We start from the raw sequence: 23,908 nt of genomic DNA, 5'->3' as shown, positions 1-23,908 counted from the left end.
AAGCATCTCCCATCTCAAGGGTAGGTAGCGCGACCTCCCTGCAGAGGGACGGAAGCGGAGCGTGGGTAACCGATGGTCGGTGTGACACCGCGGCGGAGGTCGGGTCCAACCTGCTGCTCGCAGCCAGTCCCACCACAGCAGGCTACTGCCGCTGGAATTTTGGCCACCTCGGAGGACGGCGAGAGCCTCCGGGCCTGATCCGGCACCTGACCACCAGCACAGCAAAAACATGAGGACTGCTGTTTTCATAATAGAGACCCGGGGGTCACGCAGCCAGACATCTAACCCTCCTCTTCCAGCACTGAATCGTAAGCTTAAACTCAGCTGGGAATTTCCACAGAATACGTGTGTAAAAGGAGAGCACATCACACATAGCGTAATTTGTTTTAATAGAGAAGTTATTTTACATTTTTTTATAGCAGTGAGAAAAGTGCTTCAGAAAAAGATACTCCAGTAAAGGCAAGCTACAGTAAGGCTAGCATCCCAGTCCTCGTATTTCGTAGATAAAGGGGTGCTGTCAGATTAAGAGGAAAAGCTGTTGTTTTACCATAGAACAAGTTAAAAACAAGTAATTGTACGGTGAAGAGTAACTGGGCTTTTTTTTTTTTATTTCATTATTGGAAACTATTTGCATGTTCTGAAATTCTCAGAACTAAGAACTTTCTGCAATATTTAGACTGCAAAACACTGTGGGCAGGCTATTACATGAAAAAGGGTGGGAAGGTTTGTTGGGTCGTGTTTTTTAAAAGCACTCCTCCATCCTCTCCCCCCAGTGAAATCAGATACTATTAAAAAAACCCAAAACCACAGAAAATTGGTCCCTGCACTACTCGAGTGCCTCTATGAACTGCCGTTACTTTAGCAAACATCTCAGGCTCAGCCCAACTAGTTGGCCCAATGTCAATCCTGACAAGACAATAGTATGTGCTTCACTTATGTACTTAACCATCAAAACATCAAGCTACATATATGCCTAAAAAACCCTACAACACCTCGGCCTCTGTAAGCGAATAAAGCAAAATGAGGAAGAAATGGGTGTAAACATGACTGCAGCTGGCAAAGGAATCCGAGCGAATAGACAGCAGGTCAAATGGGTGTCCAGGGGAGAAGGGTGGCCTTGCGGCTTGAATTTTAGGCCATTCGTCACACATACGCGGGCAGGCCAGCCTCGTTTCAAAGTGAATTCTGTACGGGTGCTGCGTGCACGCACGTGTCGACAAATCAAGCCGAGGGATGCAATTTCTGCAAGCTCACCCTCTCCAGACACTTGCGCCGATGGCTCCGAGGCCCTAGAACAAACACATCATTTAAGAGGAACAAAATGTACTCGCACAAAACTTTGCGGATGTCAGCTTTATGTAAAGAGGCCACTCTCAAAGCTACCAATTTTCTCCAACAGCTGCAATCAGAACAGCTATACCTCCACCTCCTGTTATGCTCACAACCTTCAGCTGCCCCAAAACATCTTCTGCTGTGTCAGCTGCTTATAATTTCCATTGTGCATCTCATTAGTTATTCTTCTAGGCTGTCCCTTCTCTGACACAGTAAATGGCTCTTTTAAAGGGTGCCATTGTCTCTAGGAACTAACCTTCATTGGGCAGCACGCTGCTCGACGGGGACTACCCCAAAGGGCCTGACTGCGATGTGCCCCAGATACTAGGGAGGGGGGCACAATTAGCGAAACTCCTTTGCACCAGCATTAATTAAATCTTGTAACCATTTCACTGGTGCCATGACGACTTGGAATAAATTTTTACTGACAAGTGGTTGTTTTGTTTTGGTTTTTTTTTTTTTAATAGATGGTCTCTTCCATGGCAGAGTCTTCCTTGTCCAGCTGAATGCAGCACCTGTCTTGGTCACTGCTCCTCCAAAGGCAGTCGGCATCTTCCATCTTGGGCAGTATTGTACGATTCACAGTTTTTGCACTTCATGCCTAGGAGATGGAACTGCACTGTAGACCGGGCATTGCAGTCATTGCAAAGGATCTAAACACACCGACAAGAGAGAGAGAGTCTTTAGCATCAGCAGGACACTCAACAATGTACTACAACCATGCTTCTAGCAACCACAGAACTGGTTTGCAATCAGGGGACAAAGCAGAAAATATCTTCCTTTTAAAGACAGTGGGGTTGATTTAACTTTTCCGTTTGTAACTACTCAGATCATGCTGTATAATCACAGAGAATTTACTGTTACTATAGCAAGGTGACTCCTTGTGTAAGTCAGGAATAGACACACTTTGGCTTCTTCTCCATGTAGGAAACTACCAGAGAAACCCTCAAGTGAAAACGAGAGCAGATTAACAGCAGCTAGCAACATTAACCAGTCTGCTGTGCAAGACAGGCGAGTGAGTCTCCCTCTCAAGTAGTAAAGAGATTTTTAGGCAGTAAAGAGATTTTTTCCAAGTATCCTGACTCCAAGAGTTGGTAGGATGGGTTGTCTAAACCATAACAGATGCAACTAAAACATTAATGACCAGTGCCGTTTAATTCAGTGTTACCTGCAAAGAGCAACCAGTTTCACAGTTCTGAGTTAACACAAATAAACAGGAAGACGACAGAAGTCTCTATGTGCTAGCCTTGCACAAATCAATAGCGGAATATTTTTGCAGAAAATCCACCACGGTTAGTCTGGAACATGAAGCTCCAAGCTGCTAAAAAACAAACATTCCTGGTTTTCCCTATGACAGCACCTAACGCTACTGGAGAAAGCAAGATATTTCCAAAGACCAAGCCATTTCTCTGTTGTGTGAAACTACAACACTAACAGGTTGTGGTTTTGGGGTTGGGGTTTTTTTGGAGTGCAGGTGAGGGGGTGCTTTTTTGGTGTGTTTATAAACACAGCAGATGAATACTGTAAGCCTACACACAACATTCCTTCCTCATTCCCTAACTGTCAGGTTGACTTCTGATCCAGGACAAGTTTCTAGTGCCCTCTACTGCCAGTAACGCAAAGGCACAGACCTGCCAACAATAGAGACATCGGCACAAGTCGCATCTCTTACCTCCACCATCATGTTCTGATACTCTGTGGGCATAGGAGTCTGTGCTACTTCATCATCCAGCTGACGCCAGTACCTTGTCATATCTAAAGCCGAGTGCATGCACAAAGGACACCTGTAACCTCTGGCAGAAAGGAAAAAAAAAGTCTAGATCAGAAGATGGAATGTGGCCATGAAACGAGTCCACCCAAAAGGACAAGTTTCATAACATACCAAAGAGAAAGACTACGAATCGAGGAGTTCTTGCATACAGAATTAGAAATTAAAAGCCCATTATCACTTTATGAGTTGGCTTGAAGTTATTCAATACAGGACTGGCATCACATTCTTTGCCTCTTGAAGTAATCTGTTTGGACTACAACAATATTAAGAGAAGAGATGTTTAGAAATACTTACTCCTTTAGCATGTCCTCGTAACATGTTCTGAAAAGAAAACACAATGAGAAGTTTAGTAACAAGAATGCAATTACTAACCGGTAACACATTTGGGCTGAACAAAGGGAAAAGGCACACAGCTATCCCCAAACCAAAGTTAAAAAATATCCTGACTCCAAGTGAGAAAAGAGCTTCCCAGCAAAATCAGTGAGTACTTAGGCAAAAATCTGGAAACAAAGCACATCTGGTTCTATTCTAAGGTCTTCTAACCTAACACGAGGGAACAGAGTCAATGCTGTGACAAGGAACGTGTGGTTCAAGTTTGCTGAAAAAATGGAGTGTGATGCATCACAAGGTAAGTTTCAGACAGACAGGAGTTGAACGAAGATTCAGTCCGGACAAACCTACGTCAAACACAGAGGCCGTTCTCTTAGCGCACAGAGACAACGGGGGAAAAAACAAGAGAGCCAACAGAGTAACAAAAAGCTGCGTCTGTAACACCAGACACAAGCAGAAAGGGAAAATGGAAAGGAAACGTAGTAACTATTCCTCCAAAGGCACCAATGGTATAGATCACATCACTTTAAAATCCCAATAGAGCCAGCAGTTTTTGTAGGGCAAGAGAGCACTCCATTGTCTTGGGGGCTGTCTTAAGGAAAAAATCTAAAACTTAAAATGATGAGCTGCCACCAACCTCTTAAAACCATTGTCCAACTGCTTTCTGCACCAAGGAGGGACTTCTCTAGGAGATTCTTGAAATTTAAGTAGTAACACATGGAAATTCAGCATGGGAAAATTTAGAATGAACAGTACACAGGCCCCTCCGCCACCGCCAAAATTTACAGCGGAAACGAAGACAACCTTTCTAAAGAAAGTCTTTCCTGATGAAACAGAGACTATCCCCTACCATGTGGATCCCTTAGAAACCATCTGTAAGTAGCTGATACAGACTAACCAGGCCCACAGTGATGCTGAAAAACGCCACACACAAGGCAGAAGCTATTCCCCTTTCTCAAGTATGTGCAATGCTTTACCTGTGAAGGAGGTGACCGCAGGGCAGAACATGAGCTCCAACACGAGAAGTATGAATATCCTGTTTTGAGACAGGTATCAGACAAAAGACATGAATATTTAATTCAAACACAGTCAAAAATACAGCCACGTACAAACCCAAGAAATGAAAAGCAGCAGCTCACCTCCAAACATATTGGACAGTCCTGCCTGGAGACATTTTCAATGCACTTTGCAAAGACAAAATAAAAAAAAAGTTATTCTACTGCATGGATATCTGCATTTTTTTCTAAATTCTAAAATTCCTTCAGAATCGTAAGATTTCCGAAACGTTACTGTTTGCATTTAGTTTGAAGTTCTAAGAATTAACAGGTGGCTTAGCATCTTAAAAACCAAACAGCTTGAAAGCATACACAAGAAAAGGGCTCCCAGAACTCCCGCGGCGGCAAGCAGCCTAGCCTTTCCGATACTGCAGCCGGAACAGGAGCTCAAACTTACACACTGTTAGATCTGCAATCGACAGCTCCTTTTAAAAGGGGTAAGGGAGACCAAGATGTTTCCTTCCTATAGCTTCAACTCCTAGTGAAGTGCTCTGTGTTGCCGTTAGGTGCACTTAGTGAACCTGCCGCTCCCCCTGTCCGTATGGCCTGGGATATAGCCGAAGCACTATCAGGTTTCATTTGCAAGTTGTTTTCTTAAGATAAGGAGTTAACTGGTGTATTCCTACCTTGTGCTTTCCTCGCAGACTCAAGCTGAGGCATAAGTTGCATTTCGAACAGTGGAAAAAATCCTCTTTCGGACCAATCCTGAGGAGAAAAGCGTCAGGCCAAGGCCGGTTCCCTCCTCTCCGTTCCCCACCCGGGCGGGGTTAGGGGCAGGGCCCGGCCCCAGGGTCCCGCCCGCCCCTCACGTACCTGCAGATACCGCACTCGGCGCAGTGGTACTGCTTCTTGTCGCGGTCGAAGAGGTGGCAGATACCGCAGTAATACTCGCCGAAGAGGCTGTGGCAACCCTCGCAGCGCTGCTGGGCCTGCCGCCGCACCGGGGAGGAGAGGAGAACCGGGAAAACGGCCGTTAGGTGCGGGACCGACCCCCGCCCGCCCCAACATGGCGGCGGCGGCGCCACCCCCAAAATGGCGGCGCCCCCGGCCCACCCCACCGGACCCACCTTCTGCAGGAGACGGCAGCGGGTGCACTGCACCTCGGCCACGCGGAACCGGTCCAGCCGGTGCCCCTCGGCGCCGTCGTGGCACAGCCGGCAGGCGTACAGCTTCCCGCAGCACGGCGCCTACGAACGGAACGGTACGGTACGGCACACCCTCAGCGCCCGCTCCCGGCAACCTCCCGCCGACCGACCCTCCCCTCTGCCCCGCCACCGCCTCACCTTCAGCAGGCAGCCCCGCCGGTAATGCTCGCAACCCTCCTCCTCCCCGCCCGCCGCCATGGCCGCCCACACCTCGCCCGGCCCGGCCCTTTCGCTTCCGTTTCCGCCCCGCCGCTTCCACCGGCGCCCCGCCGCCGTCCCCGGGAGGCGGAGGGCCGGCTACCCGAGCGCCGGGCCCGGCCGGGCCGCCTGCCTGCAGCAGCAGCAGCGTGTAACACTGCGGCTCGGCGCTGTCAGAGTAGCTTCCCCCTGCCCTTAAGCCTTGCTTGCTCCCCCCGCCACCCCAAACCTTTCTTGCTTCCCCCTCGCTTGCTTTTTTCCCCTCCTCTCCCCTTAAAACTTGCTTTTTTTCCCCTTTCTCCCCTTAAACCTTTCTTTCTCCCCCCCTTAACCTTGCTTACTTTCTTTTTTCTCCCCCCTCCCCTTAAGTCTTGCTTCCTTCCCCCTCCCCAAACCTTCCTTTTTTCCCCCCCATTCCCCTAAAACCTCCCCCCCCAGTAATAAACTCAGAAATCATCTGTTGCACGATAGGGGAAACCAGCCCGCAGGTGGACAGCAGGGAGGTTTCCCCTGAATTTTTTCCAGCAGTTGTTGTTTGCTGTTTCTGAGACAAGGACCCACAGCCCACGGGTGTTGAGGCTGAGCATCTCGGTGCTCGTGCCGGGAGAAGCACCCGGCCCCGGCTGGGGGCTGCTCCGTCCCCTGCGGCTTTGGTGAATTCCCTGTAGGTCAATTTTAGGCAAGTAGCTTGGTTGCATTTGCCCACGGCTAGCTAAATGACTGCTGTGGCCAGCTGGGAATATTCGCTACTGGTACAACTGGGCTAACCCAGAGCAGTTCATAGCAGCGAAGAAAAAGCAGGGTGACGGGAACGTAACAGCGCTGTTGGCAGTAGGTCAGCCGAGCTGGAAAGGTAAAGGGCACACTGGATACGCAGTCAGCTCGGTGCTGTCCAGATGCTGCTGAGGGGCATTAGGAACTTGTGCTTGTAAATGGCTGCAAGAAACTCGATGTCAAGTGTTAAATAAAAAATGATTCAAAAGTCTTCTTTCTAAATGCAGGTAATGCCATCAATATAAATGAGCAGATATAACACCAAGTCCAGGGAAGAGTAAGCGAGCACATCTCACATTTGTAAGCACACACTAGTACCAAGAAACCTGGAATTTTATTATCCTTTTATTTACAAATTTTAACGTAAGTGTCAAAACACAGCATAGCTACAAAGTTCTAAATATGATGACATTCATACTGTATTCTGCCACGGTACATCGATGGTAAAGGCCATATTTTGTGTAAAGACAAGTTCCAAAATAAACTACACCGTACAGGGGTGTGAGCTGCGACAGCAGCCTCGAGCTGCTGGAAAAGACAGTTGTGAGCAACACAGGGACACCACAGAACTGACTACAGCCAGCTTGAGGGCAGATAAGCAAAAATGGTCTCATAACAGACCCAAGATAACAGTGATGCCATCTTTCTCCACAAGTCACTGTCAAGTTTTACACTTGCATGTCCCGACCCCCAAGGAACCTAAAGGACTGATGACTTAAGGGAGTTACTGAGCGTTCACAGAAACCATTGCACATGCCACTTGCTACACAGCTCAGTATTTTACAGTGTTATTCTTCCTTCACCATTAACAGCAGCCAGACATTCACCCAGCGTGGCCAGACAACAGGCCGAGTTAAACACCCGAAAAACAGCCACCCAAAGACTGGGGGATGAAAGTGTGGAGGGAAAAGGAACCTAACACAAGATCACACGTGCTGCTGAGGCTTAGCAAGGGTTTCAAAGGAACAGTTGGGAACATTTACACATTTAAACATTGTATTTCTTGCACAAACATTTTCTTCACTGACATTTTTGTCAAGGCAAAGGTGCTTTCCAATACAGATCAGGTAGCCCACCAAAACATAGCAAATTCAGCAGCTATCTACTCTCTTCATTTAAAGAGAAACCCTCAAGAGGGCAGCAGTTAGACAAAAGAAAGCCCAGCTTCCTTCAAAATCCTCCAAACCAGCTTCTACGCTTGTCACACACCAATAACCACTGTTTTTCTCTGAGCAACCTCAGATAAGACCCGGCCCTAGGCCAGAAAGTCAACGTTTCGCGAGCTGTTTTGCATGCAAGAAATCCAGCAGCAATGGCAGCGTGAGCTCTGTCCTTGGACTGGACCTGAGCCTCTTCCCATGGCAGTCTGCTGGGCTAACAAGAGAGTAAGGGATCCTCCTCTCTCCTGCAGAGACCTTGCAGCTTTAGCACCCGGAAACTCAGGTGGATTGTTCCCACTGTTTCAGCCACCTGCATCGAGGAGAAAAGCACAATGATGTTATGGACGGGCTAACAAAACCAGAGGTAGTCCCTGATGATATGTTTCCTTTATTTTGATTTATTACATGTCCTTACCTTGCTAAAGCTGTGCACTTACACATCTGTGCTTCACAGATGAGACAACTTTAATAAGGTTTCTTTTTCCCCCACTTCTATTATCAGGATTGCTTCCCACCCCAATGGTTTTTCCTCTTTCTTCCTAGTAGCATTAAGCCATCGCATCACATGAATGTAAGTGACAAATACACTCACATAGATCACGAGCACGACCAGCATTGCTGCAGAGATTTCAGAGTCAGCAGGTGCTCCCTCTCCTCAAAAAGGAACCACCAGAGCCCAAAAGAAAAAAAACTAACATGCACAGTATTGCCATGACACACTCGTGGCTATCTGTAACTAACACCGAGTAGGAGAGGAGGGAGGCTGTGGTGCCTGGTGGTGCCTGCGGCCACAGAGAGAATCCCCGGAGGGGCAGGTATGTGATCACATCCAGGCTGGCAGCACCAGTGTACCCAACCCAGAGCACTGAGTAAAGCCCATCTATGCAGGACACAAGGTTCCAATAGAGCCAGAGAGATTTTGGAGCACAGCCCTGAAGCCCCTTCCAGAGCGCCTTGTCTCCTTCCCTCTTTATCCTCCCCAACTTCTCCCTCTGGAAGGTACAGGCCCTGTGCCCAGCCTCAGTGAGAAAAGAGGGGTGATGATGAGACTAAAAACCCTCAGCTAAGCACTGCATTTCTAGCTTTCAAGAGCACAAGACAAACTCCAACACATAAAGCAGACTCCCAGGAAGATGCTGAGCACAAGATGTAACAATACCCCAATAGAGAAAAGCAAAACAACAAACAAAACCACACATTTTTTTTCTATGAGTTTTCTTTCAGACAAACTGACAGACTAAAAGACCTGCATGTCTTTCAATGGACAAGATGAGAAACTATTAAAACCACATTAAAAGCCTCAGCTTAAAACAATCTGGAATGATAAGATGCAATGCTACGTGAAAGTGCAAGTAGAGTGGCAGAATTCAAATTTAGTACTTCAGTCTTAAGACAAGTCAACCACAGAGCCAGGACTCCTTCTCTCCCAGACTCTTATCTCGTACTCGGAGATCACTGAGCTACATTAAAATGCATGACATAGTTACCAAAAATTTTCCCTAATGTTAAGCTTGACAAGCCCCCCCCCAACACTCTTCTCGCTTCTTGCAAGAAAGTCCATTTTCTGTGATGCACTTGACAATGCTGTACGTAAAACCCATTTCTTCCACTCCTCATGTGAAGGCAGCCAGTTTCCCCTTTTTGTTATTCTGTCAGCTTGCTCAACCCCCAACTTCCTGAGCTGCTTAATTTCCAGTGTCAATGCCTAGCACCTCAGCTCAGGAAAATGATTTACCTGCCACAGCCAACTTGAGTATCTGTAAAGAAAACTGCACGCTGCTCACAGTAAGAAGTCTGTCATAGCTAGGTGTCCTAACCGAGAACGTGAAGTGCAAAAGATTTTCCCATTGCACCTCCCAACTAGGTAAGTGTTCATGAAACTATCCATTTGAAAGACACGACAAGACTACACAGCAGAAGTTAAAGCCACCAGAAGGCTACACTGCAGAAATTAAAGCCTACCTTTTACAGGCAGGTGTGATCTTCTCCATAAGGCTAGTGCTCAACTCTGGGGAAGCTGGCTTCTGATGCATCGGGCATCAAGGTCCCTGACAGCTGTAAATTGGGAAAGAAGAAAAAAAAAAAAAAGAAAAAAAAAAAGAGGGTCAATTTCCAAGTGTAGTATAAATAGAACAATCAGAAACCACCTTCTAGGGACATATGCAATGCCAACATGTAACTTCAAACAAATCTGTTCTTTGATAAAAATCAGACTTCAAAAATGCTTCCCCCCTCGTCCCAATACAGTCTGCCAATTCTCAAGTGGAAGCAAGGTAGCCAAAGTGACTGCCTATGGAATTACCTACCTGTCAAACGCCTCCATGTCACTGAGGAACTAATCTTTAAGAGAGTTGCAAGTTTTCCCCTTCTCTCCCTATGCCTGGCTCCTACGCTTTCTCCCTCCCTACTGCACTCAGCCCCTCAACATCTAACACAGCCAGAACAGTTCTCCTCAAAACACGTGTCCCTCCTGGTCTCTATTCAACTCTGGTAAATCAGGCCTACTTGCACCTTGATCCAGCCAGCTGAAATAGCAACAGTTCATGCTGCCTGTCTTAGCAGTGAGAGTCTAGTATTTAGCTAACCTCAGAGAGACAAATAGAGCCCCATGTTTCATCTGCCACCCTTCTCACTTCCCCTAGCATAAGGCCTCAGGTCCTTTCACTTAGACAGTTAAGAAACCAAGGCAAGTTCTGCTTCTGTTAAGAGTCACACTGGAAATTTGTGGGTCACGCTGTTCAGAAAGTCCCGGACCAAACAAATACAGAGCAGCACAAACTATTTTATTGCTTTGTTACCTGCTGTGAGGCCAGACTTGGGTTATGGAGGTCAATAGCAGCAAGGGAGGGGACACGGGACTCTGAAACCGTTTTATTTTCCTTTTTCAGAAATCTGGGATGCCACGCTGCAAAACACAACCAATGCATACAATGTTAAGGAAGCAAGAGCTGACTGTTGTAACGCACACCGCTTCCTGCCACTTATTTAGTATCCAGGTTTTATTTAGAGGACATCAAAGCTCATACCTTCCACTCCTCTCAGTTCAGGGAGATGATTTAGTTCTGGCAAACGCACATCTGTCTTGGAGAATTCCCATTTTTTCCTATTTGCCTGAAGGATGTTTTTTTCATTAGTCACCTGTAATCAAAAGGCATAAGTACCAGCTCATAAAAATGCAGAAAAACGAAAGCTATTTTCAAGCTTAAAAATGCACCAACACAGCAATGTTCGGCTGTAGTTGGAACATGCACAAGAGTAAAAGAAGAGACTCTAATACGTGTGAAGGAATCCATTCTGCTCAAGTGTCATTTATACATTATAAACAAAGGAACAACCACAGCAAAAAAAAACAATCATCTAAGCGAGACTGCTTTCAGAGAGACAAAATACAACACTTCGAGAATGGCTCGGATTAGTTATCTGTAAAAAGGCAAGTGTTCCCGCTGGCAAGGGAAGAATAATACCTAGGTAGCGAGTGCAGTGGAAAGCTTTCCATTTCACTTGTTTTCATTTTCAATTTTTAATGCATTTATGATATGACTAAACAAGGCCCTGACCATGTTACATCCAAATCTTCAATTCTGCTTCAGTAGCATGGCACACATGGTCTACTTTTCGTGGCCAGACAGGAGACTATTGATATATTCCAAGTCTCACAGATATCCTGTGTTGGACTGCTCCCCTCATTTAAAATTGTCCTCTGACACAAAATATGTTTCATCTAAGATAACTATTAGCAAAGGATAGCAGACAACACGTCTATAGGTAAAAAAAGGGGTAAAGAAAATAATCTTTCTAGTTGGGAGTTATGGTGAAGGCTGCAACAGATGGGATTCTTGACAATAAAACACATACTTGAGCTCAAAATTTGTTTTTACTTTGCCAAGGAGGAAAGACAGACAACTTACCGATGTCAAGCTTACACTGTAATGGCCTGCTGGAGAATGCTTCCGTTGCTTTAGAAATGGGTTCAAGTATTTTTTACTCTTTTCATCAACTCTGTAATCAAAAATGCCCCAAACTTTGTGTGAACTGGGGTAACATGGTGAATATACAAACAACAAAAGCAAGACATCCAGAAACACTGTCATTAAATGCTTGGAAACAAGGCTTACAGGGAGAACATCCTTTGTGAACTGAGTTAACAGAGAAGTTCGGTCCAAAGAACAAGCCATGAGTCAAAGAAAGGCCAGCGTCACAGCAGCTGGCAAACTCTTGCTGTTCAGTACAACTTTGCCAAATGCAGAAACACATGGACCCCGTGCCTGTGTGGACACGCACAGCTGCTCGAGGTGAAGCTGGGCCTTCTGATCCACGTACAATCCTCCACCCAAGAGCTGTTCCTAGCCGTGTCCTGTCCCAAACCCGCATGTCACATACCCACGTCATCACCCTGCACCTGTCTCAGGACATTACAGTTCCTCGGCAAGAGGGACGATGGATATGAGCTCTTCTAGCTCTGCTCCCATACCTGTAATTAAGGTTCCCAGGCACTGGACCCATCCCAACCGTGGTGGGAGAAAAGTTCTGGTTGATGGGAGGGATAACTATGCCTGCATTCTTGGCATAGTCCAAGCTGCTGCTGGAATCTTTTAGGCTGGTTTGAGGGCTTATTTTAAATGGGTTGATCGCACTGTCGTAGAGGGAGCTCAGGTTGGAGGATCGGTCTGCTTTCTCTGCATCAGCTTTAGAGCGCTTCGCCTTTAATAGCTTTGCATCTTTGCTCTTCGGGTCAGTGCTGAAATCCTGTTTGGGAAAATAAGCATCATCCTTCTCTTACAGTCATGTTTAAAAAGTAGCTTACAGCAGTGCCTGCGGGATAAAAACGGTCAAAAGCCTAAACCTGCATGATTCTGCAAGCAGCTGATGAGATGGATTTGTTTTTACTAGAAAACCTCTGTTTTCCATTAAGCAGGAGGAGACATTGGAAATGATGGAGAAAGAACAGCCGTATCCTGTGTCACTTCCAAACAAATGAAATAAGAACTGAGGCCCAATGTCACCTCAAAGTCACTCCGAAGCCTCTGCTCCTTAATATCTGATTGAAAGCAGAATATATAATTTTGGAGACAGGACTTTAACACAGGTAAACAGCAGCATACAAGCATGTTTTCATGATTCAAGATGACTTATGCTTCCCAATTGATTCTCCCTTCAGCTCTGTATTTACCAATAACTGCATCACAATGTAGTTTACCTGCAAGGGACTGGCCAAATAGCCACTTGCAGACTGTTGAGCCAAGCACGAGAGCAACCCTGCAGCAGCCAAACAGCTGGAATCAAAGGCACAGAACTTCTGCACAACAGCCTGCAGGCTGTATTGCACTGAGTGTCAGAGCTGTGCAGGCACAGGCCTAACGTACTGCCTTGAATCAGGCGACAGGGTCTTCAGCACTGTTTAGACTCACAGTGGCCTCCAAAGTTGAGCTTCTCTGGCACATCACACTTACCTAGTCTTTTTAAAAAAAAAATGAAATGGAAAACTATGCTTGTATTTTTTGCTATGTACTTAAACTGCTGCACATACTTATATAGTGATTTTAAAACATAAAACAAATAAGAAAAAATACAGGTTTGGAAAACAAAGATGGACCAACCTGGACACCAATAATTTTTCTTTCTTCTAAAACATCATCTTTGTCCCTTTTGCTGATTTTTGATTTTTTTTGTAATTGATGGTCTCTGGCATCTTTCTGAATCTTCAATTTAAGCTCCTGAGCAAATCTAAATTCCATATAAGGGGCGGGGGGGGGAAAAGGTCTTCTGTTAATCTCAGTATCATCATCAGTTGGTGTTCAGCCCAGGCTCCTATAGCCTTTTAAGTAATCAAACAAACCATGCCTTTTTAACTGAGAAGCCAACCAAATATGATGTATCCATTAAAATAAATACAATCTTACAAGCACACACTTTTCACATTACAGCAATAAAGATGTTTATGTCCCAGTCTGGTGTAGATGCAGACAGTGAATACAGTGTAACACTATACTACCCAATACAGTGTGACACTGGCAAACATGCTGCAATGTGTTTTCCATTTCAACCGTTCTCCTACTTCCAGGAAAGCTAAAACCAAACAAAACCAAGACATTCAGCAGCTGTCAGCTCTGCAAACCCCATGTGCAATCTTCAAGCGGAACTGCTTAACTTACTTCTAATATGAGCCTGCTTTGAGCAAGAAATGAACCGTTTACCTTTCAGCAAATCCATCCTTGTTAAAGAAATCGCACTGCAAGAGTTCGGCACAGGATGGTCTTTTGTCTGGATCAATCTGCAAACAGTTCTGTCAAATCAAAAGAAACATTAGAAGGCAAATACATTAGAAATGAAACAAAGGCTTTAGCATTTCCGACTGAAGTCAAGAAAAAAGCTGCAGAACTTCCCCTTCTAGGGCCTGTTATATTGAGATGGGCCCAAGAGACACCAATACCGAAGAAGATTAATGTTTGCTGGCTGCTTCCATTCCAAACACTAATGCTCACAAAGACTCATTGCATAGGGAATACCTGTCATACAAAAAGGTCACTCTGCTCTCAGTAAACCTCCCTTGTTTTCAGTTACGTTTGTTTGGCTAAGGCTTTAGAAACTGTTTTGATCATCAGACATTTTAAATACAACCATGTCGTTTTTAGGTGGTTTTAGTTACCCAACATATCGGTGCTCCAGACGACTGTGTCAAAGCACAAAAACACTCCCTAGAAGGATTCTCCAGAATCTATTACAAAGTTGTAGGCTTCCTAATTCTCACATGGTAGACACATAGCTCCAAGAGCATGGCGCACGTTTGGATGACATCCCATCCAAGTCTACTTGCTTGCAGTACCTCCACCAGCAGGTAGAGGGAGGGTTGGCAGAAAACACTATCCACACAGCTCTGCTAGCAAGTAAGAAGTCAGGGGCTGTGTATCATCTACATAGCATCCACTTAGGTAGCAGACAAAGGGCAAAACTTGTTGGGAGACCTTCCAAAAGATCGACTGATGCATTGAAGTGTAACGGGGGACACTTTCAACACACAAGCCCTTCTTCACCTTTCAAATCTCCTTGGAACACTTAGTGGGGCACTATATACTACAAATCCTCCCTGGAGGATACAGAGTGATTATTTTGGCTCTGGAGATGACTAGCTTAGTCTCCCCTGCCACCCTGGACGGTGGCTGTTGTACCCTTGCAGTCCTCACTAAGCTACCAACCCAAGCAATTGCTGATTGTGTAGGTAATTGAGGGAAAGCCAGTTTAACAGCCCCAGCCCTTTCGTAGGCTGTATTCACTTCCCCAAGGCAAAGGACAAGTAAACAGAGAAATGTTCATAGTAAACAATCAGTTAATTACCTTGGCTAAATCTAGTACTGCAGCAGAGAGCTTGGGATATCGTTTGTCCAGAGATTCAGCCTCCTTCACTTCAGGCAACCTCATGCCAGCAAAAAGGGGATTTTTATAGAATAACTCTTGGTGTCTTGGAATTAAATTACCTGGAATCACACAAACAAAGCAACCACATGGAAGAACGACAGAACAGTCCCATGAAACATTTGAGAGGCTGAAATACTGGGCCAGCACTACTGTAAGAGCTACAGTCTGGGTCGTTCTCTTTCCACCTGTGCGCCATGAATTGATGCTGTACTCGCAAGCTCCTAGCTCCCAGCTCCCCCTTTGTAAAAGGCGCTAAGAGTAGATGCTCTCAGAAATACACACACCACAGCCTTTCTCCTTGCACCTTACTTCCCCCTGTCAAAATTTATTTCACTCCTTCATTACTAAGCAGGCACTAGGAGCCCAACAGGCATTTCTTACCCAGGCACTTGGTGATATGGTAGAGCTGGTCAATGTCTGAATCTCCAGGGAAAAGGGGCTCTCCTGTAAGCATTTCTGTTATCAGAGAGCCAATAGCCCACACATCCACAGCCCTGGAAAAAAAAAACAACAAACACCCCAGCTCAGTACAGCTTTATTCGTCTCTGATCTAAAGTCTGAGCCAGGCCAGCGCATAGTACGTCTTCAGCAGGTTAGGAGCCCCGAGGGCAGCTCTGCTCCCCGAAACAGCAAGACAGCTGTTTTTCAAGCTTACAAGTGCTCTGATGAATGGCAAGGATTCAGCTCTTGAAGCAGACAAATGCTAGCAGAAGCCTGACAGATGTAAAATCAGGTTCCAAAACCTAGTGCTTTAAAAATACTAATACAACATAACACATTAGGAGAATCTTGCACTTCAGAGAGCACAAAGGCAAGCAGCTCCTCTTTCTGCAGGCATCCGCTCTTCAAGCATATTTGCTGAAAATTAAGTAATGCAGGGACATACATAAACCCGCACAATTGTACTAACAGACCTGTGAATAACACAGTTTAAGTTCTGACCAGGTTTTGTGGCACTGGGGATCCCATTAAGAAAAATCTCATTCATCCCACCTCCTCCCTCCTGAAATGTCCATCTAGAATTGTTGCAGGGACTTTTCTGTCTTCCCCCCATGACTCCAACTGCACAGGACTGAGGTCTGTCACAGCCTCCCCCAATACTACCATTGGCAACTGAAAAGCTCCTATAGACAACAGGCCAGGAATGCTGAGGGCTCTCCTCACCTTTTGAGCCAGGAAAGCCTAGCACTGGCAGTAGCTAGCTGCAGAGTGGGAAAGAGAAGAGGAAGGCTTAAAACTTTACAAGTGAATAACCAAGGAACGCTGAACAGCATCCCTTTAACCTGTTCGCCAAGCAATAGTCCCCTGCCTCCCCAAAAACCAGAGCATCCCCCCACCCCATACCCCCCACAAGCCCACAACCCTTCTGCAGCCTCACGTGCCAGTCTTACTTGCCATATTTGATATCTCCCACCAGCAGCTCTGGAGCTCTGTACCATCGGGTTGCCACGTAGTCTGTGTAAGCTTCCCCTGAAGCTGCTAAGGTACGCGCAAATCCAAAGTCACATAGTTTTACAACTCCCGACTGGGAAACTAGTATGTTCTCTGGCTTAATATCCCGATGTATTATCTGCACAGAGAAAAGAAAGTCAAGACAAATAAATTCCCCATTTCTACATAGTAAAGTGACTGGCTCACCAAAAATAGTAGCTTTCTCACATCCAGGTAGAAAACTACATTTTTGCAGGTGTGGGAAACATACAGAATCTGTAAAAGACAGCTACATGCACACAGTCAATGAACAAGTGCCGACCCAAGTGCACAGGTAAACACAGAACCTCTAATTTTTGCACACAGAAGCATTTCTTTTATGTATTACTCTGCATATGTTCTGCACGTGTATTTAGTGTAGGTATTTTAAGGCACACTTAATTATGCTTCAAAATCTGGCCTTGACCCCAAGTTTAAAAGCTGTAAGTATTACAAGGGCAATGGGCATGTCCTGCAGTTAAACGTGAAGAGTATTTTAGGAATTCGTAAGAAAGACAGTGTCCCAAACATAAAAATAAATAAATAAATGCACGTGTGTTTATATAAAGAGTTACACAACTATGATTAAATTGGCAAACCTATTAGAATTCAGTCGGGAACAAAAACCTAAAAATACTGACGAGAAAAAAAGCAAGCCTACATGTTTACATAGACACTATCGGAGTCAAACTTTTTAAAGGGAGACTGATTATCTCCCTCTGCAAGATAAGCCAACCTATAATAAGGGGCCACCAAGTACTGGATCCCCATGGACTTCTGGATCCTTCCTTTGAAACACACTCACAAATCAGAGACAGACTACTGGATTAGCTGACATCAAGCTCTGACATTTTACATAAAATTCAGTCCAGCCCTTCTGCCCTGCCTCTTCCTTTTTGGCAAAGGCTTCATTTTTCCAAGTTTTAATATATATGAAAAATATAGGCTTCTGTATCTATTCATTCAAGGTTAACTGCAGAGCTGACTTCTTATGCATACTTACATTATGACTGTGACAAAACGCTATTCCTCTCATAATCTGAAATAGGTATTTCCGAACTCTGCTGTAGTCTAGTCCGTTTGGAAACGCCTCAAGGTCATCAAGCACCGTGTGATCCACAAATTCAAACACCAGATACCACCGTTTCTTCTTTTTACACACTTCCAGCAGGTTCACGAGATTCTCATGCCTGAGTTGCTGTTACAAAACAGGAAAATATTTTATGAGAGCTTGACAGCATATAATGGGTAAACTACAACCAGATACTTTCAACTGCAACCCAGCCACTGCACTGCCCTGGCACGCTCTTCTTGTCATAGCACTCACACTCATTTATTCTTAAAATCAGCTCACTGATATTTTTGAAAAGGTTTTATTTTACCAATTTTATTTTACCTTTTTAACATTATCGGGAGGATTTCCACCACCTCATATATGCAGACACCTGTTTTTGTAACCTAAAAATAAATAAAACACTGACTAAGGACATTTCTTCTTAATGGGGATGCTGAAAACACACTGTTCTTTTGTTGGAAAAATCTCACGCGTTCTGCTTCTCACAATATTCTCCTCACATAAGAGGTGACACTAACTCGTGCCCTGATCTTGACAAGCTTTAGAGCAAGCTTATGTTCCACATGAGAGAAGTCTTGCGGAAGTAAAAAAGAAATCTAGACGAACATTTGAGAGACAAATGAGAAAGACGTGAGAAACAGCAGGCACCTGACAACATCTCCCACAAAGACTTGCCATAGCAAAGGAAAACCCAGAGGTCCCCGAGCTAGCAGGAAAGACAAAGCAGGATGGTTTGTACTGGGAGGTTCAGCATTCTGCCAAGTATGTCGACCACTGCGAGAACAACAGGGCATTTAACCATGACTGGTGAGCTGCAGGGACTCCTTGCTAATTCCCTGGTTTTGCTTACAAACAGCTCAAGCAGCAATAAACACAGCTTGTTCCTGTAACATTGGGCTGTATCTGTGACTCAAACTCCTTTTAGGAGATATTCTTATCAAGGTGACCAAGTAACACTGTGCTATCCTGCCCGCTGCCTCAGGGCAGGGCACAAGGAGCAATGCTAGCTACCTCTTCAAGACAAGATTCAAAGGATTGCTGAAGACAGCTCTCAGCTTTCTGTTTTAAGAAAACTTTTTGCCTCTCCCAACAATCCAAAGCTGATTCGTCTCTTGTCTCCCACATTTCCAGGAAGTTTTACTACTCTTCTCTGTCATTCCTTTCTCTAGGTCCTCTTTTTAAAAATCTTTTACATCCCCATTTACAAGAAAACAAAATCAGCTGCAATGCTTCCCTGTTCTACCTAGCTGCCAGTTCATCGCTGTAAAGGGAACTAGGCCTTAAGCCTCATTATTTCTAAGACTATTCGTATCAGACATATAACTAATGATTAGAGATTGCTTTAGATGTGATTAATAGAATGCAGGTGCTTATAAAACAATATGTATAAGCTGCTTATTTGTCCTATGTGTAATCCCCACCACGGCTGGCTAAAACCCCAGTCAAGCTGAATCAACACAGGAAGGATCATACATCTTAGACCTAAGACATGAGAGTAAGTGATTAACTTTAGAACAAGATAATAAAATAGCCTGAGTGATTTTCAGAAATTCAAAGGTGATCTTTGATGTGTAAGAAGATAAGTGATTGTGGTGACCCAAGACCTTCTGCCTACGACCACCAACTTCAGAAGAACCGGGACACGAGAACTGATGAGATAAACTGATGAATGATAACGACACAGGAACCAAGATCAACTGGAAAATTACAAAGAGTTTGGACTGGGATAATGGGTGGTAAAAGGTATATAAGACTGAGAAATTTTTGGAAGTTTGCCCTTCACTGCGCTGGTGGCCCAACTCTCAGTTGTCAATAAAGCAAACCTAGAGAAACCCATGACTGAAAATCCTTTAACAATCGCCAACTACTCAGTGTATCTTAATTTTTTCTAATAAGGCTGATAGACTTTTAAGCTCCTACCATACCCAAAGCATTTCTGTTGGCACTGCCAGCTTATACACATTTACAATAACTAACATGCCAGAATACAAGCACATTGAATGGATAAAAAGAAAGTTCAGAATTCTTACCTATAATAGTGTTAACAATTAAACAGCTTCTATTAAACTTTGTCTAGTGGATTCAGACTGAGAATTGCCAAGGATTTGAGGAGGGTGTTTTTTTCCCAATATTATGCAGGAGGGGGAAGCTGAAGACAGGAAAAAACCCTGCAACTTAAATGGAAAGAAAAAAAAAAAAAAAAGCTACTGTATTTTCTAGCTATTTTGTCATCAAATTCTGACCAGCCAAGAATCTACCTCCAATTCGTTACACATTTGTAACACTGGTTTACCACACACCACTTGAACAAAACAGACCATGCTACAATGCGCAGTTATTTATTAGCTTGGAGCCTGGCAGGGAAACATCACTGGAGGCTGCCTAAAGGCAGCACTGTAGCCCAGGGATTGCGACCAAGGAAGATACAAAAGGACTGCATAGCACAGGGACTTGTAGGGGAAATGCTCTGCCAGTCCAGAAGGAGTGCCAGCCAACCAGCACCTGGGTCTGTCATAGACCCAGATTTCTTAGAAGGTCTGAAAAGTGAAGATTTTAAAAAAAGATGATCAATTAGAAAAAAAGCTATTTTCTCAAGAATAATTCCTTCCCAACAAAGGAGACCTAAAGAGGTTTTCCTGTTTTCAGCCATGATTAAATTTTTGCCCAAACTCCAGAACAGGAGGAAAAAATAAATATTAAAAAATAAAAGAATTAAGTTGACAGGGAGCACGCAAGTGAAGAAACTACAGAAAGATTAAATCTCTAGGTATTTATTTTCACTGTGAGAGGCCACACTTATTGAGCTATACATGGAAATGTTCCCCTTGCTAAGTTTCCATTTACCCAGGAAAACAAGTTAATTCCCAACACACCTGTGAGGTGGTACGTGCTTTGACTCAGTAACTAAGCCAGCCTGGCCAACAGATCAGGTATGATCCAAACTCACACCAATCTGTTTACAGGAGTTTGAGGGGACAACGCTTGGAGCTGCTGGCTGCGTCTCAAGCTCCGACATGTACATTTCTATTAACTCTAAGGGTCTGTAGCTCTTGCAGCAATGGCAGAGATCACCTTTTTTCCTACACAGCACAGGGACTATAGTCTGGCAGACTCACAAAGAGACACTTGTGGCAGCCAAGAGGAGAGCAGACAGGCTTGCACGTATTCCCTCCTCTGAAACGCCCCGCATCAGAGGAAAAGCCTAGATGCACTCCAGCTTTAATAAGACTTTCCTTCATTTCTTCACCAGACCGATCACCTGTGTCCCAACGTTTAAAACTACCACGTGTGCCCATGCAGAGACAAGCACTCTTCTGTGCATACCACCTGTGGCACAAGGGAAGAAAGAAAATGCTTGCAACTACTGCTGGAGGTTACAGTGGCAAACACAGGGGCTGAAGGCGGTCAAAACAGCAATCAGAACAACAGACGTATGACCTGGCACGGAACGTCACCCTGCAACCTTGGCATCCTATTCACAAAGCAACGCAGCAGAAAAAACTGGCAGTGAAAGAGTTTAGGAACTTGCAAAAGCTTCTGTAGGAAGAACAAAGCCAAGAGAGGAAGCAGAAAGACCACATGACAAAACACTCAAAAAAGAGCACACACATAAACCCCTGTATATCTAAAGCTCTTGAGTGTTTTCCCAGAGTATCTACAGCCCAAATCATGCACTCAAACAGCAAAGGACATTATTCCAGCTGGCTTCAGCCTAGGGGCTAGCCGTTAATTGATAAAGTTCAGGGAATTTGATACCTGTTCTCCTCCAGCCTCCCGCTGGCAGTACAAACCTGCTGGAAAAGTGCCATTAATAAAATAAAATTAAGTAAAACTTTCCTCAAAGCATTTTTCTGTATCAGGTAACACCAGTACCCAGTCTGGTTAGGCACACTCACACATTCAGGTCAACCTTCACCTGCAGGTTTTATAAGGTCAGCACTTCCTTACTTTGCAGCAAATTCACAGCAGCAAGGTACTCAAATTTGGTACACAACACAGGTGGACACAATTACCACCAGGAGGGAACGGAGACCTTGTGACTCCCTTCCTCGTACCGTTCCCTGCTGAATACAGGACACATAAACAGACTAGATTCTAACAAAGCCAGGTTTAGCCAGACAAATCCAGCACAGCACCCAGCCAAAGGGAAAAGCTGCTCTACAAGGCTACAACTCAAAGACTAAACAAATCCACCATGGCTTGGCTGCTCATGGAACTACAAACAGGGCCCAATCAAGTCTCTTTTGGTTTGGACTTAGTTATACTTTATAAATCATGGTCAGAAGCAACTGTGTTTCCCTTTCAAAACTGAGCCAATGGCTTAAATTTACACCTATCCCGTAACTTCACTGGATAAACACCCCTCCATAAAGGACTATAAAGAAGTCTTAAGAGGCAGTTTCCTCCCAAGAACTCACCAACTCCCTACAGGTAGATCTCACTCCACCTTTACTGCAAGAAAAACTCAGACCACAGACATGAAGTTTCCTATTCTGCTCGAACAAGACATTTGCTCTCAGGAAGATATTTAAAACACCCGACTAAGATCCAAAATACGCCGTGAATAGGCACCTCGCGCGGCAGAGGCTGGACCCGCACACCGCTGCTCTCCCTCCCCAGAGAACACCCACGCTGAGCTGCATCGTTCCCCTCGCCTGCAGCAGGACAGGTTGTTAGAGCAATAACTACAGGAACTTCAAAATAAAGAAGTCACGGCGGGCGTCGTCCTCCGACTCCCAGCTGACGAATTTAAACACAAAGCCATCAAAAGAGCCATCGGTTTGGTCCGCCTCTGCTGCAAAACGCGGGCCCGCTCCCCTCAGCTGCCCTCCCAGCCCCTGCGGCCCCCTGCTCACCTTCAGCAGCTTGATTTCCCTCACGGCGATCTTCCTCACCACCGCGTCGTCCTCGCTTTCCAGGAACTTCTTGACGGCGACGATCTGCCCAGTCTCCTTGTTTCTGCACTTGGTCACCACCCCGTAGCTGCCTTCCCCCACGAGGCCCAGCACCTGGTACTTCTCCATGGCCTCAGCTTTCCCCCTGCGGAAGGCCCGGGGACCGGAGAAACTCCGCTAAGCCGCGGCCGGGGTGGGTTGAAGGAACCGGAGCCTCAGAGCCCCGCTGATGGACGGCGGCGGGCGCGGGCCCGGCCCCAACGCACCGTCACCAGGGCAACGGCCTGCCGTAAAGGCGCAACAGCCGCGCCGGCTGTGAGGGATGGCGGGCTGCCCTGAGGGATGGCGGCCGCAACCGGCGGTACCGGGAAGCGGCCGGCAGCCCCCACCCGTTGGCAGCGGGAGAACGAAGGCGGGCTGGCCGCCGTGAGGGAGGCAGGGCGGAGGCGGGATCCTGAGGTACCGCCTGTCCCTGACCCGGCGAGGTTTATTCGTTTATTATTTGCTAACGGCCCCACCTCTGGTGTGTTTGTGTCAGCCCCCTAAGGGGGGGGGGTGATGTCAAACCTGACCGGGCGGGAACGCCACTCCTCTTGCTGGAGAATGTAACCCCGATATTTTACGCTTCTCTTATTAAAAAAATATTGTAACTTCTGTGGAGAAGTTCTATGGCTCTGCTCAGCTAAGGCCAACAGCAAGGTTCGGGTGTCAGCTACACAAGGTTCCTTGGCTATTAATAAATGATCAACATAACTGTATCAAAACAGATCTGTTAGTTGTTTTTTTTTTAAACACAACATCCTGCAAATCTTTTACTAGAATTTTAGAAAACTAGCAGAGGACCCAGTGAAGCCCTGTCTGTTACCTGTATCTTTCCCAAAATAAATGCAAAAAAACCATATTGAGAGCCCAGATGAATAGGTCTGCTGATTCAAGGCAAAAAAAAAAAAGCTGCCCCTGTATCTATTAGACAGGGGTAATTATGTTCATTAATTAAAAGGTTCAAGACCATATTCTCATCAGAAGAAGGGGAAAATATTTTGCCTTCAGTAGTGACTGCACCACAGGTCCTTTTTTGGTCATACCCCTCTTCAGTGACCTGGTCATCCCCAATAATTACAACAGTCTCCCATTCCTCGAGGCCCATCGCTCCTAAAATCCCCTCCCTCTGCTTTTGCCTCGAAGACCTCCGCGTCCCCGTCCCCTCAGCCTAGGATCGCTATTCGATGTTGGGCCGAGGTACCGGGGGGACAGGAGCAGCCAGGAAACAAATTTGTGAGTTGATGGCAC

The 23,908-nt window shown here is 45.5% G+C and overlaps 2 protein-coding genes across 4 annotated transcripts; both read right to left on the bottom strand.

Annotated features, from left to right (window-relative positions):
• Positions 1-372: 372 nt before the first annotated feature.
• Positions 373-5,896, bottom strand: RCHY1 (ring finger and CHY zinc finger domain containing 1). 2 transcript variants are annotated; one of them, XM_030029113.2, is made up of 9 exons: positions 5,772-5,896; positions 5,556-5,675; positions 5,302-5,417; positions 5,115-5,193; positions 4,573-4,617; positions 4,411-4,469; positions 3,398-3,424; positions 3,005-3,125; positions 373-1,985 (listed from the first exon to the last, which is right to left on the bottom strand). In XM_030029113.2, exons 1-9 carry the CDS (start codon positions 5,829-5,831, stop codon positions 1,857-1,859), a joined length of 756 nt encoding a protein of 251 aa, XP_029884973.1. In that variant the 5' UTR covers positions 5,832-5,896; the 3' UTR covers positions 373-1,856. The 2 variants fall into 2 exon arrangements, with proteins under 2 accessions (XP_029884973.1, XP_040980379.1); XM_041124445.1 differs by having other exon boundaries at positions 373-1,933.
• Positions 5,897-6,920: 1,024 nt separating this feature from the next.
• CDKL2 (cyclin dependent kinase like 2) lies at positions 6,921-23,032 on the bottom strand. 2 transcript variants are annotated; one of them, XM_041124220.1, is made up of 14 exons: positions 22,580-22,693; positions 19,754-19,897; positions 17,652-17,846; positions 16,570-16,748; positions 15,560-15,672; positions 15,098-15,237; positions 13,960-14,048; positions 13,363-13,489; positions 12,237-12,511; positions 11,674-11,764; positions 10,792-10,903; positions 10,564-10,670; positions 9,728-9,820; positions 6,921-8,075 (listed from the first exon to the last, which is right to left on the bottom strand). In XM_041124220.1, the coding sequence occupies exons 3-13, from the start codon at positions 17,682-17,684 to the stop codon at positions 9,761-9,763; spliced, it is 1,326 nt and encodes a 441-aa protein (XP_040980154.1). In that variant the 5' UTR covers positions 17,685-17,846; positions 19,754-19,897; positions 22,580-22,693; the 3' UTR covers positions 6,921-8,075; positions 9,728-9,760. The 2 variants fall into 2 exon arrangements, with proteins under 2 accessions (XP_040980154.1, XP_029884877.1); XM_030029017.2 differs by lacking the exon at positions 19,754-19,897 and having other exon boundaries at positions 22,580-23,032.
• Positions 23,033-23,908: the final 876 nt, after the last annotated feature.

Source organism: Aquila chrysaetos, chromosome 1 (assembly GCF_900496995.4).
Source record: "Aquila chrysaetos chrysaetos chromosome 1, bAquChr1.4, whole genome shotgun sequence".
Lineage (NCBI taxonomy): Eukaryota > Metazoa > Chordata > Aves > Accipitriformes > Accipitridae > Aquila > Aquila chrysaetos.
The sequence above is the reverse complement of the archived record's forward strand: the minus strand, read 5'-3'. Positions and strand labels throughout refer to the sequence as shown.

Excerpts from the sequence above, each read along its gene's own strand:
- RCHY1 (XM_030029113.2), bottom strand. The coding sequence starts at position 5,831 with ATGGCGGCGGGCGGGGAGGAGGAGGGTTGCGAGCATTACCGGCGGGGC. Across the intron at positions 5,676-5,771 it reads GGCGGGGCTGCCTGCTGAAG|GCGCCGTGCTGCGGGAAGCT; the intron begins GTGAGGCGGTGG and ends TTCCGTTCGTAG. Across the intron at positions 3,126-3,397 it reads TACGAGGACATGCTAAAGGA|AGGTTACAGGTGTCCTTTGT; the intron begins GTAAGTATTTCT and ends CCTTTCTGCCAG.
- CDKL2 (XM_030029017.2), bottom strand. The coding sequence starts at position 22,747 with ATGGAGAAGTACCAGGTGCTGGGCCTCGTGGGGGAAGGCAGCTACGGG. Across the intron at positions 10,671-10,791 it reads TGAACTGAGAGGAGTGGAAG|CGTGGCATCCCAGATTTCTG; the intron begins GTATGAGCTTTG and ends TGTGTTTTGCAG. Across the intron at positions 9,821-10,563 it reads CAAGTCTGGCCTCACAGCAG|CTGTCAGGGACCTTGATGCC; the intron begins GTAACAAAGCAA and ends CCCAATTTACAG.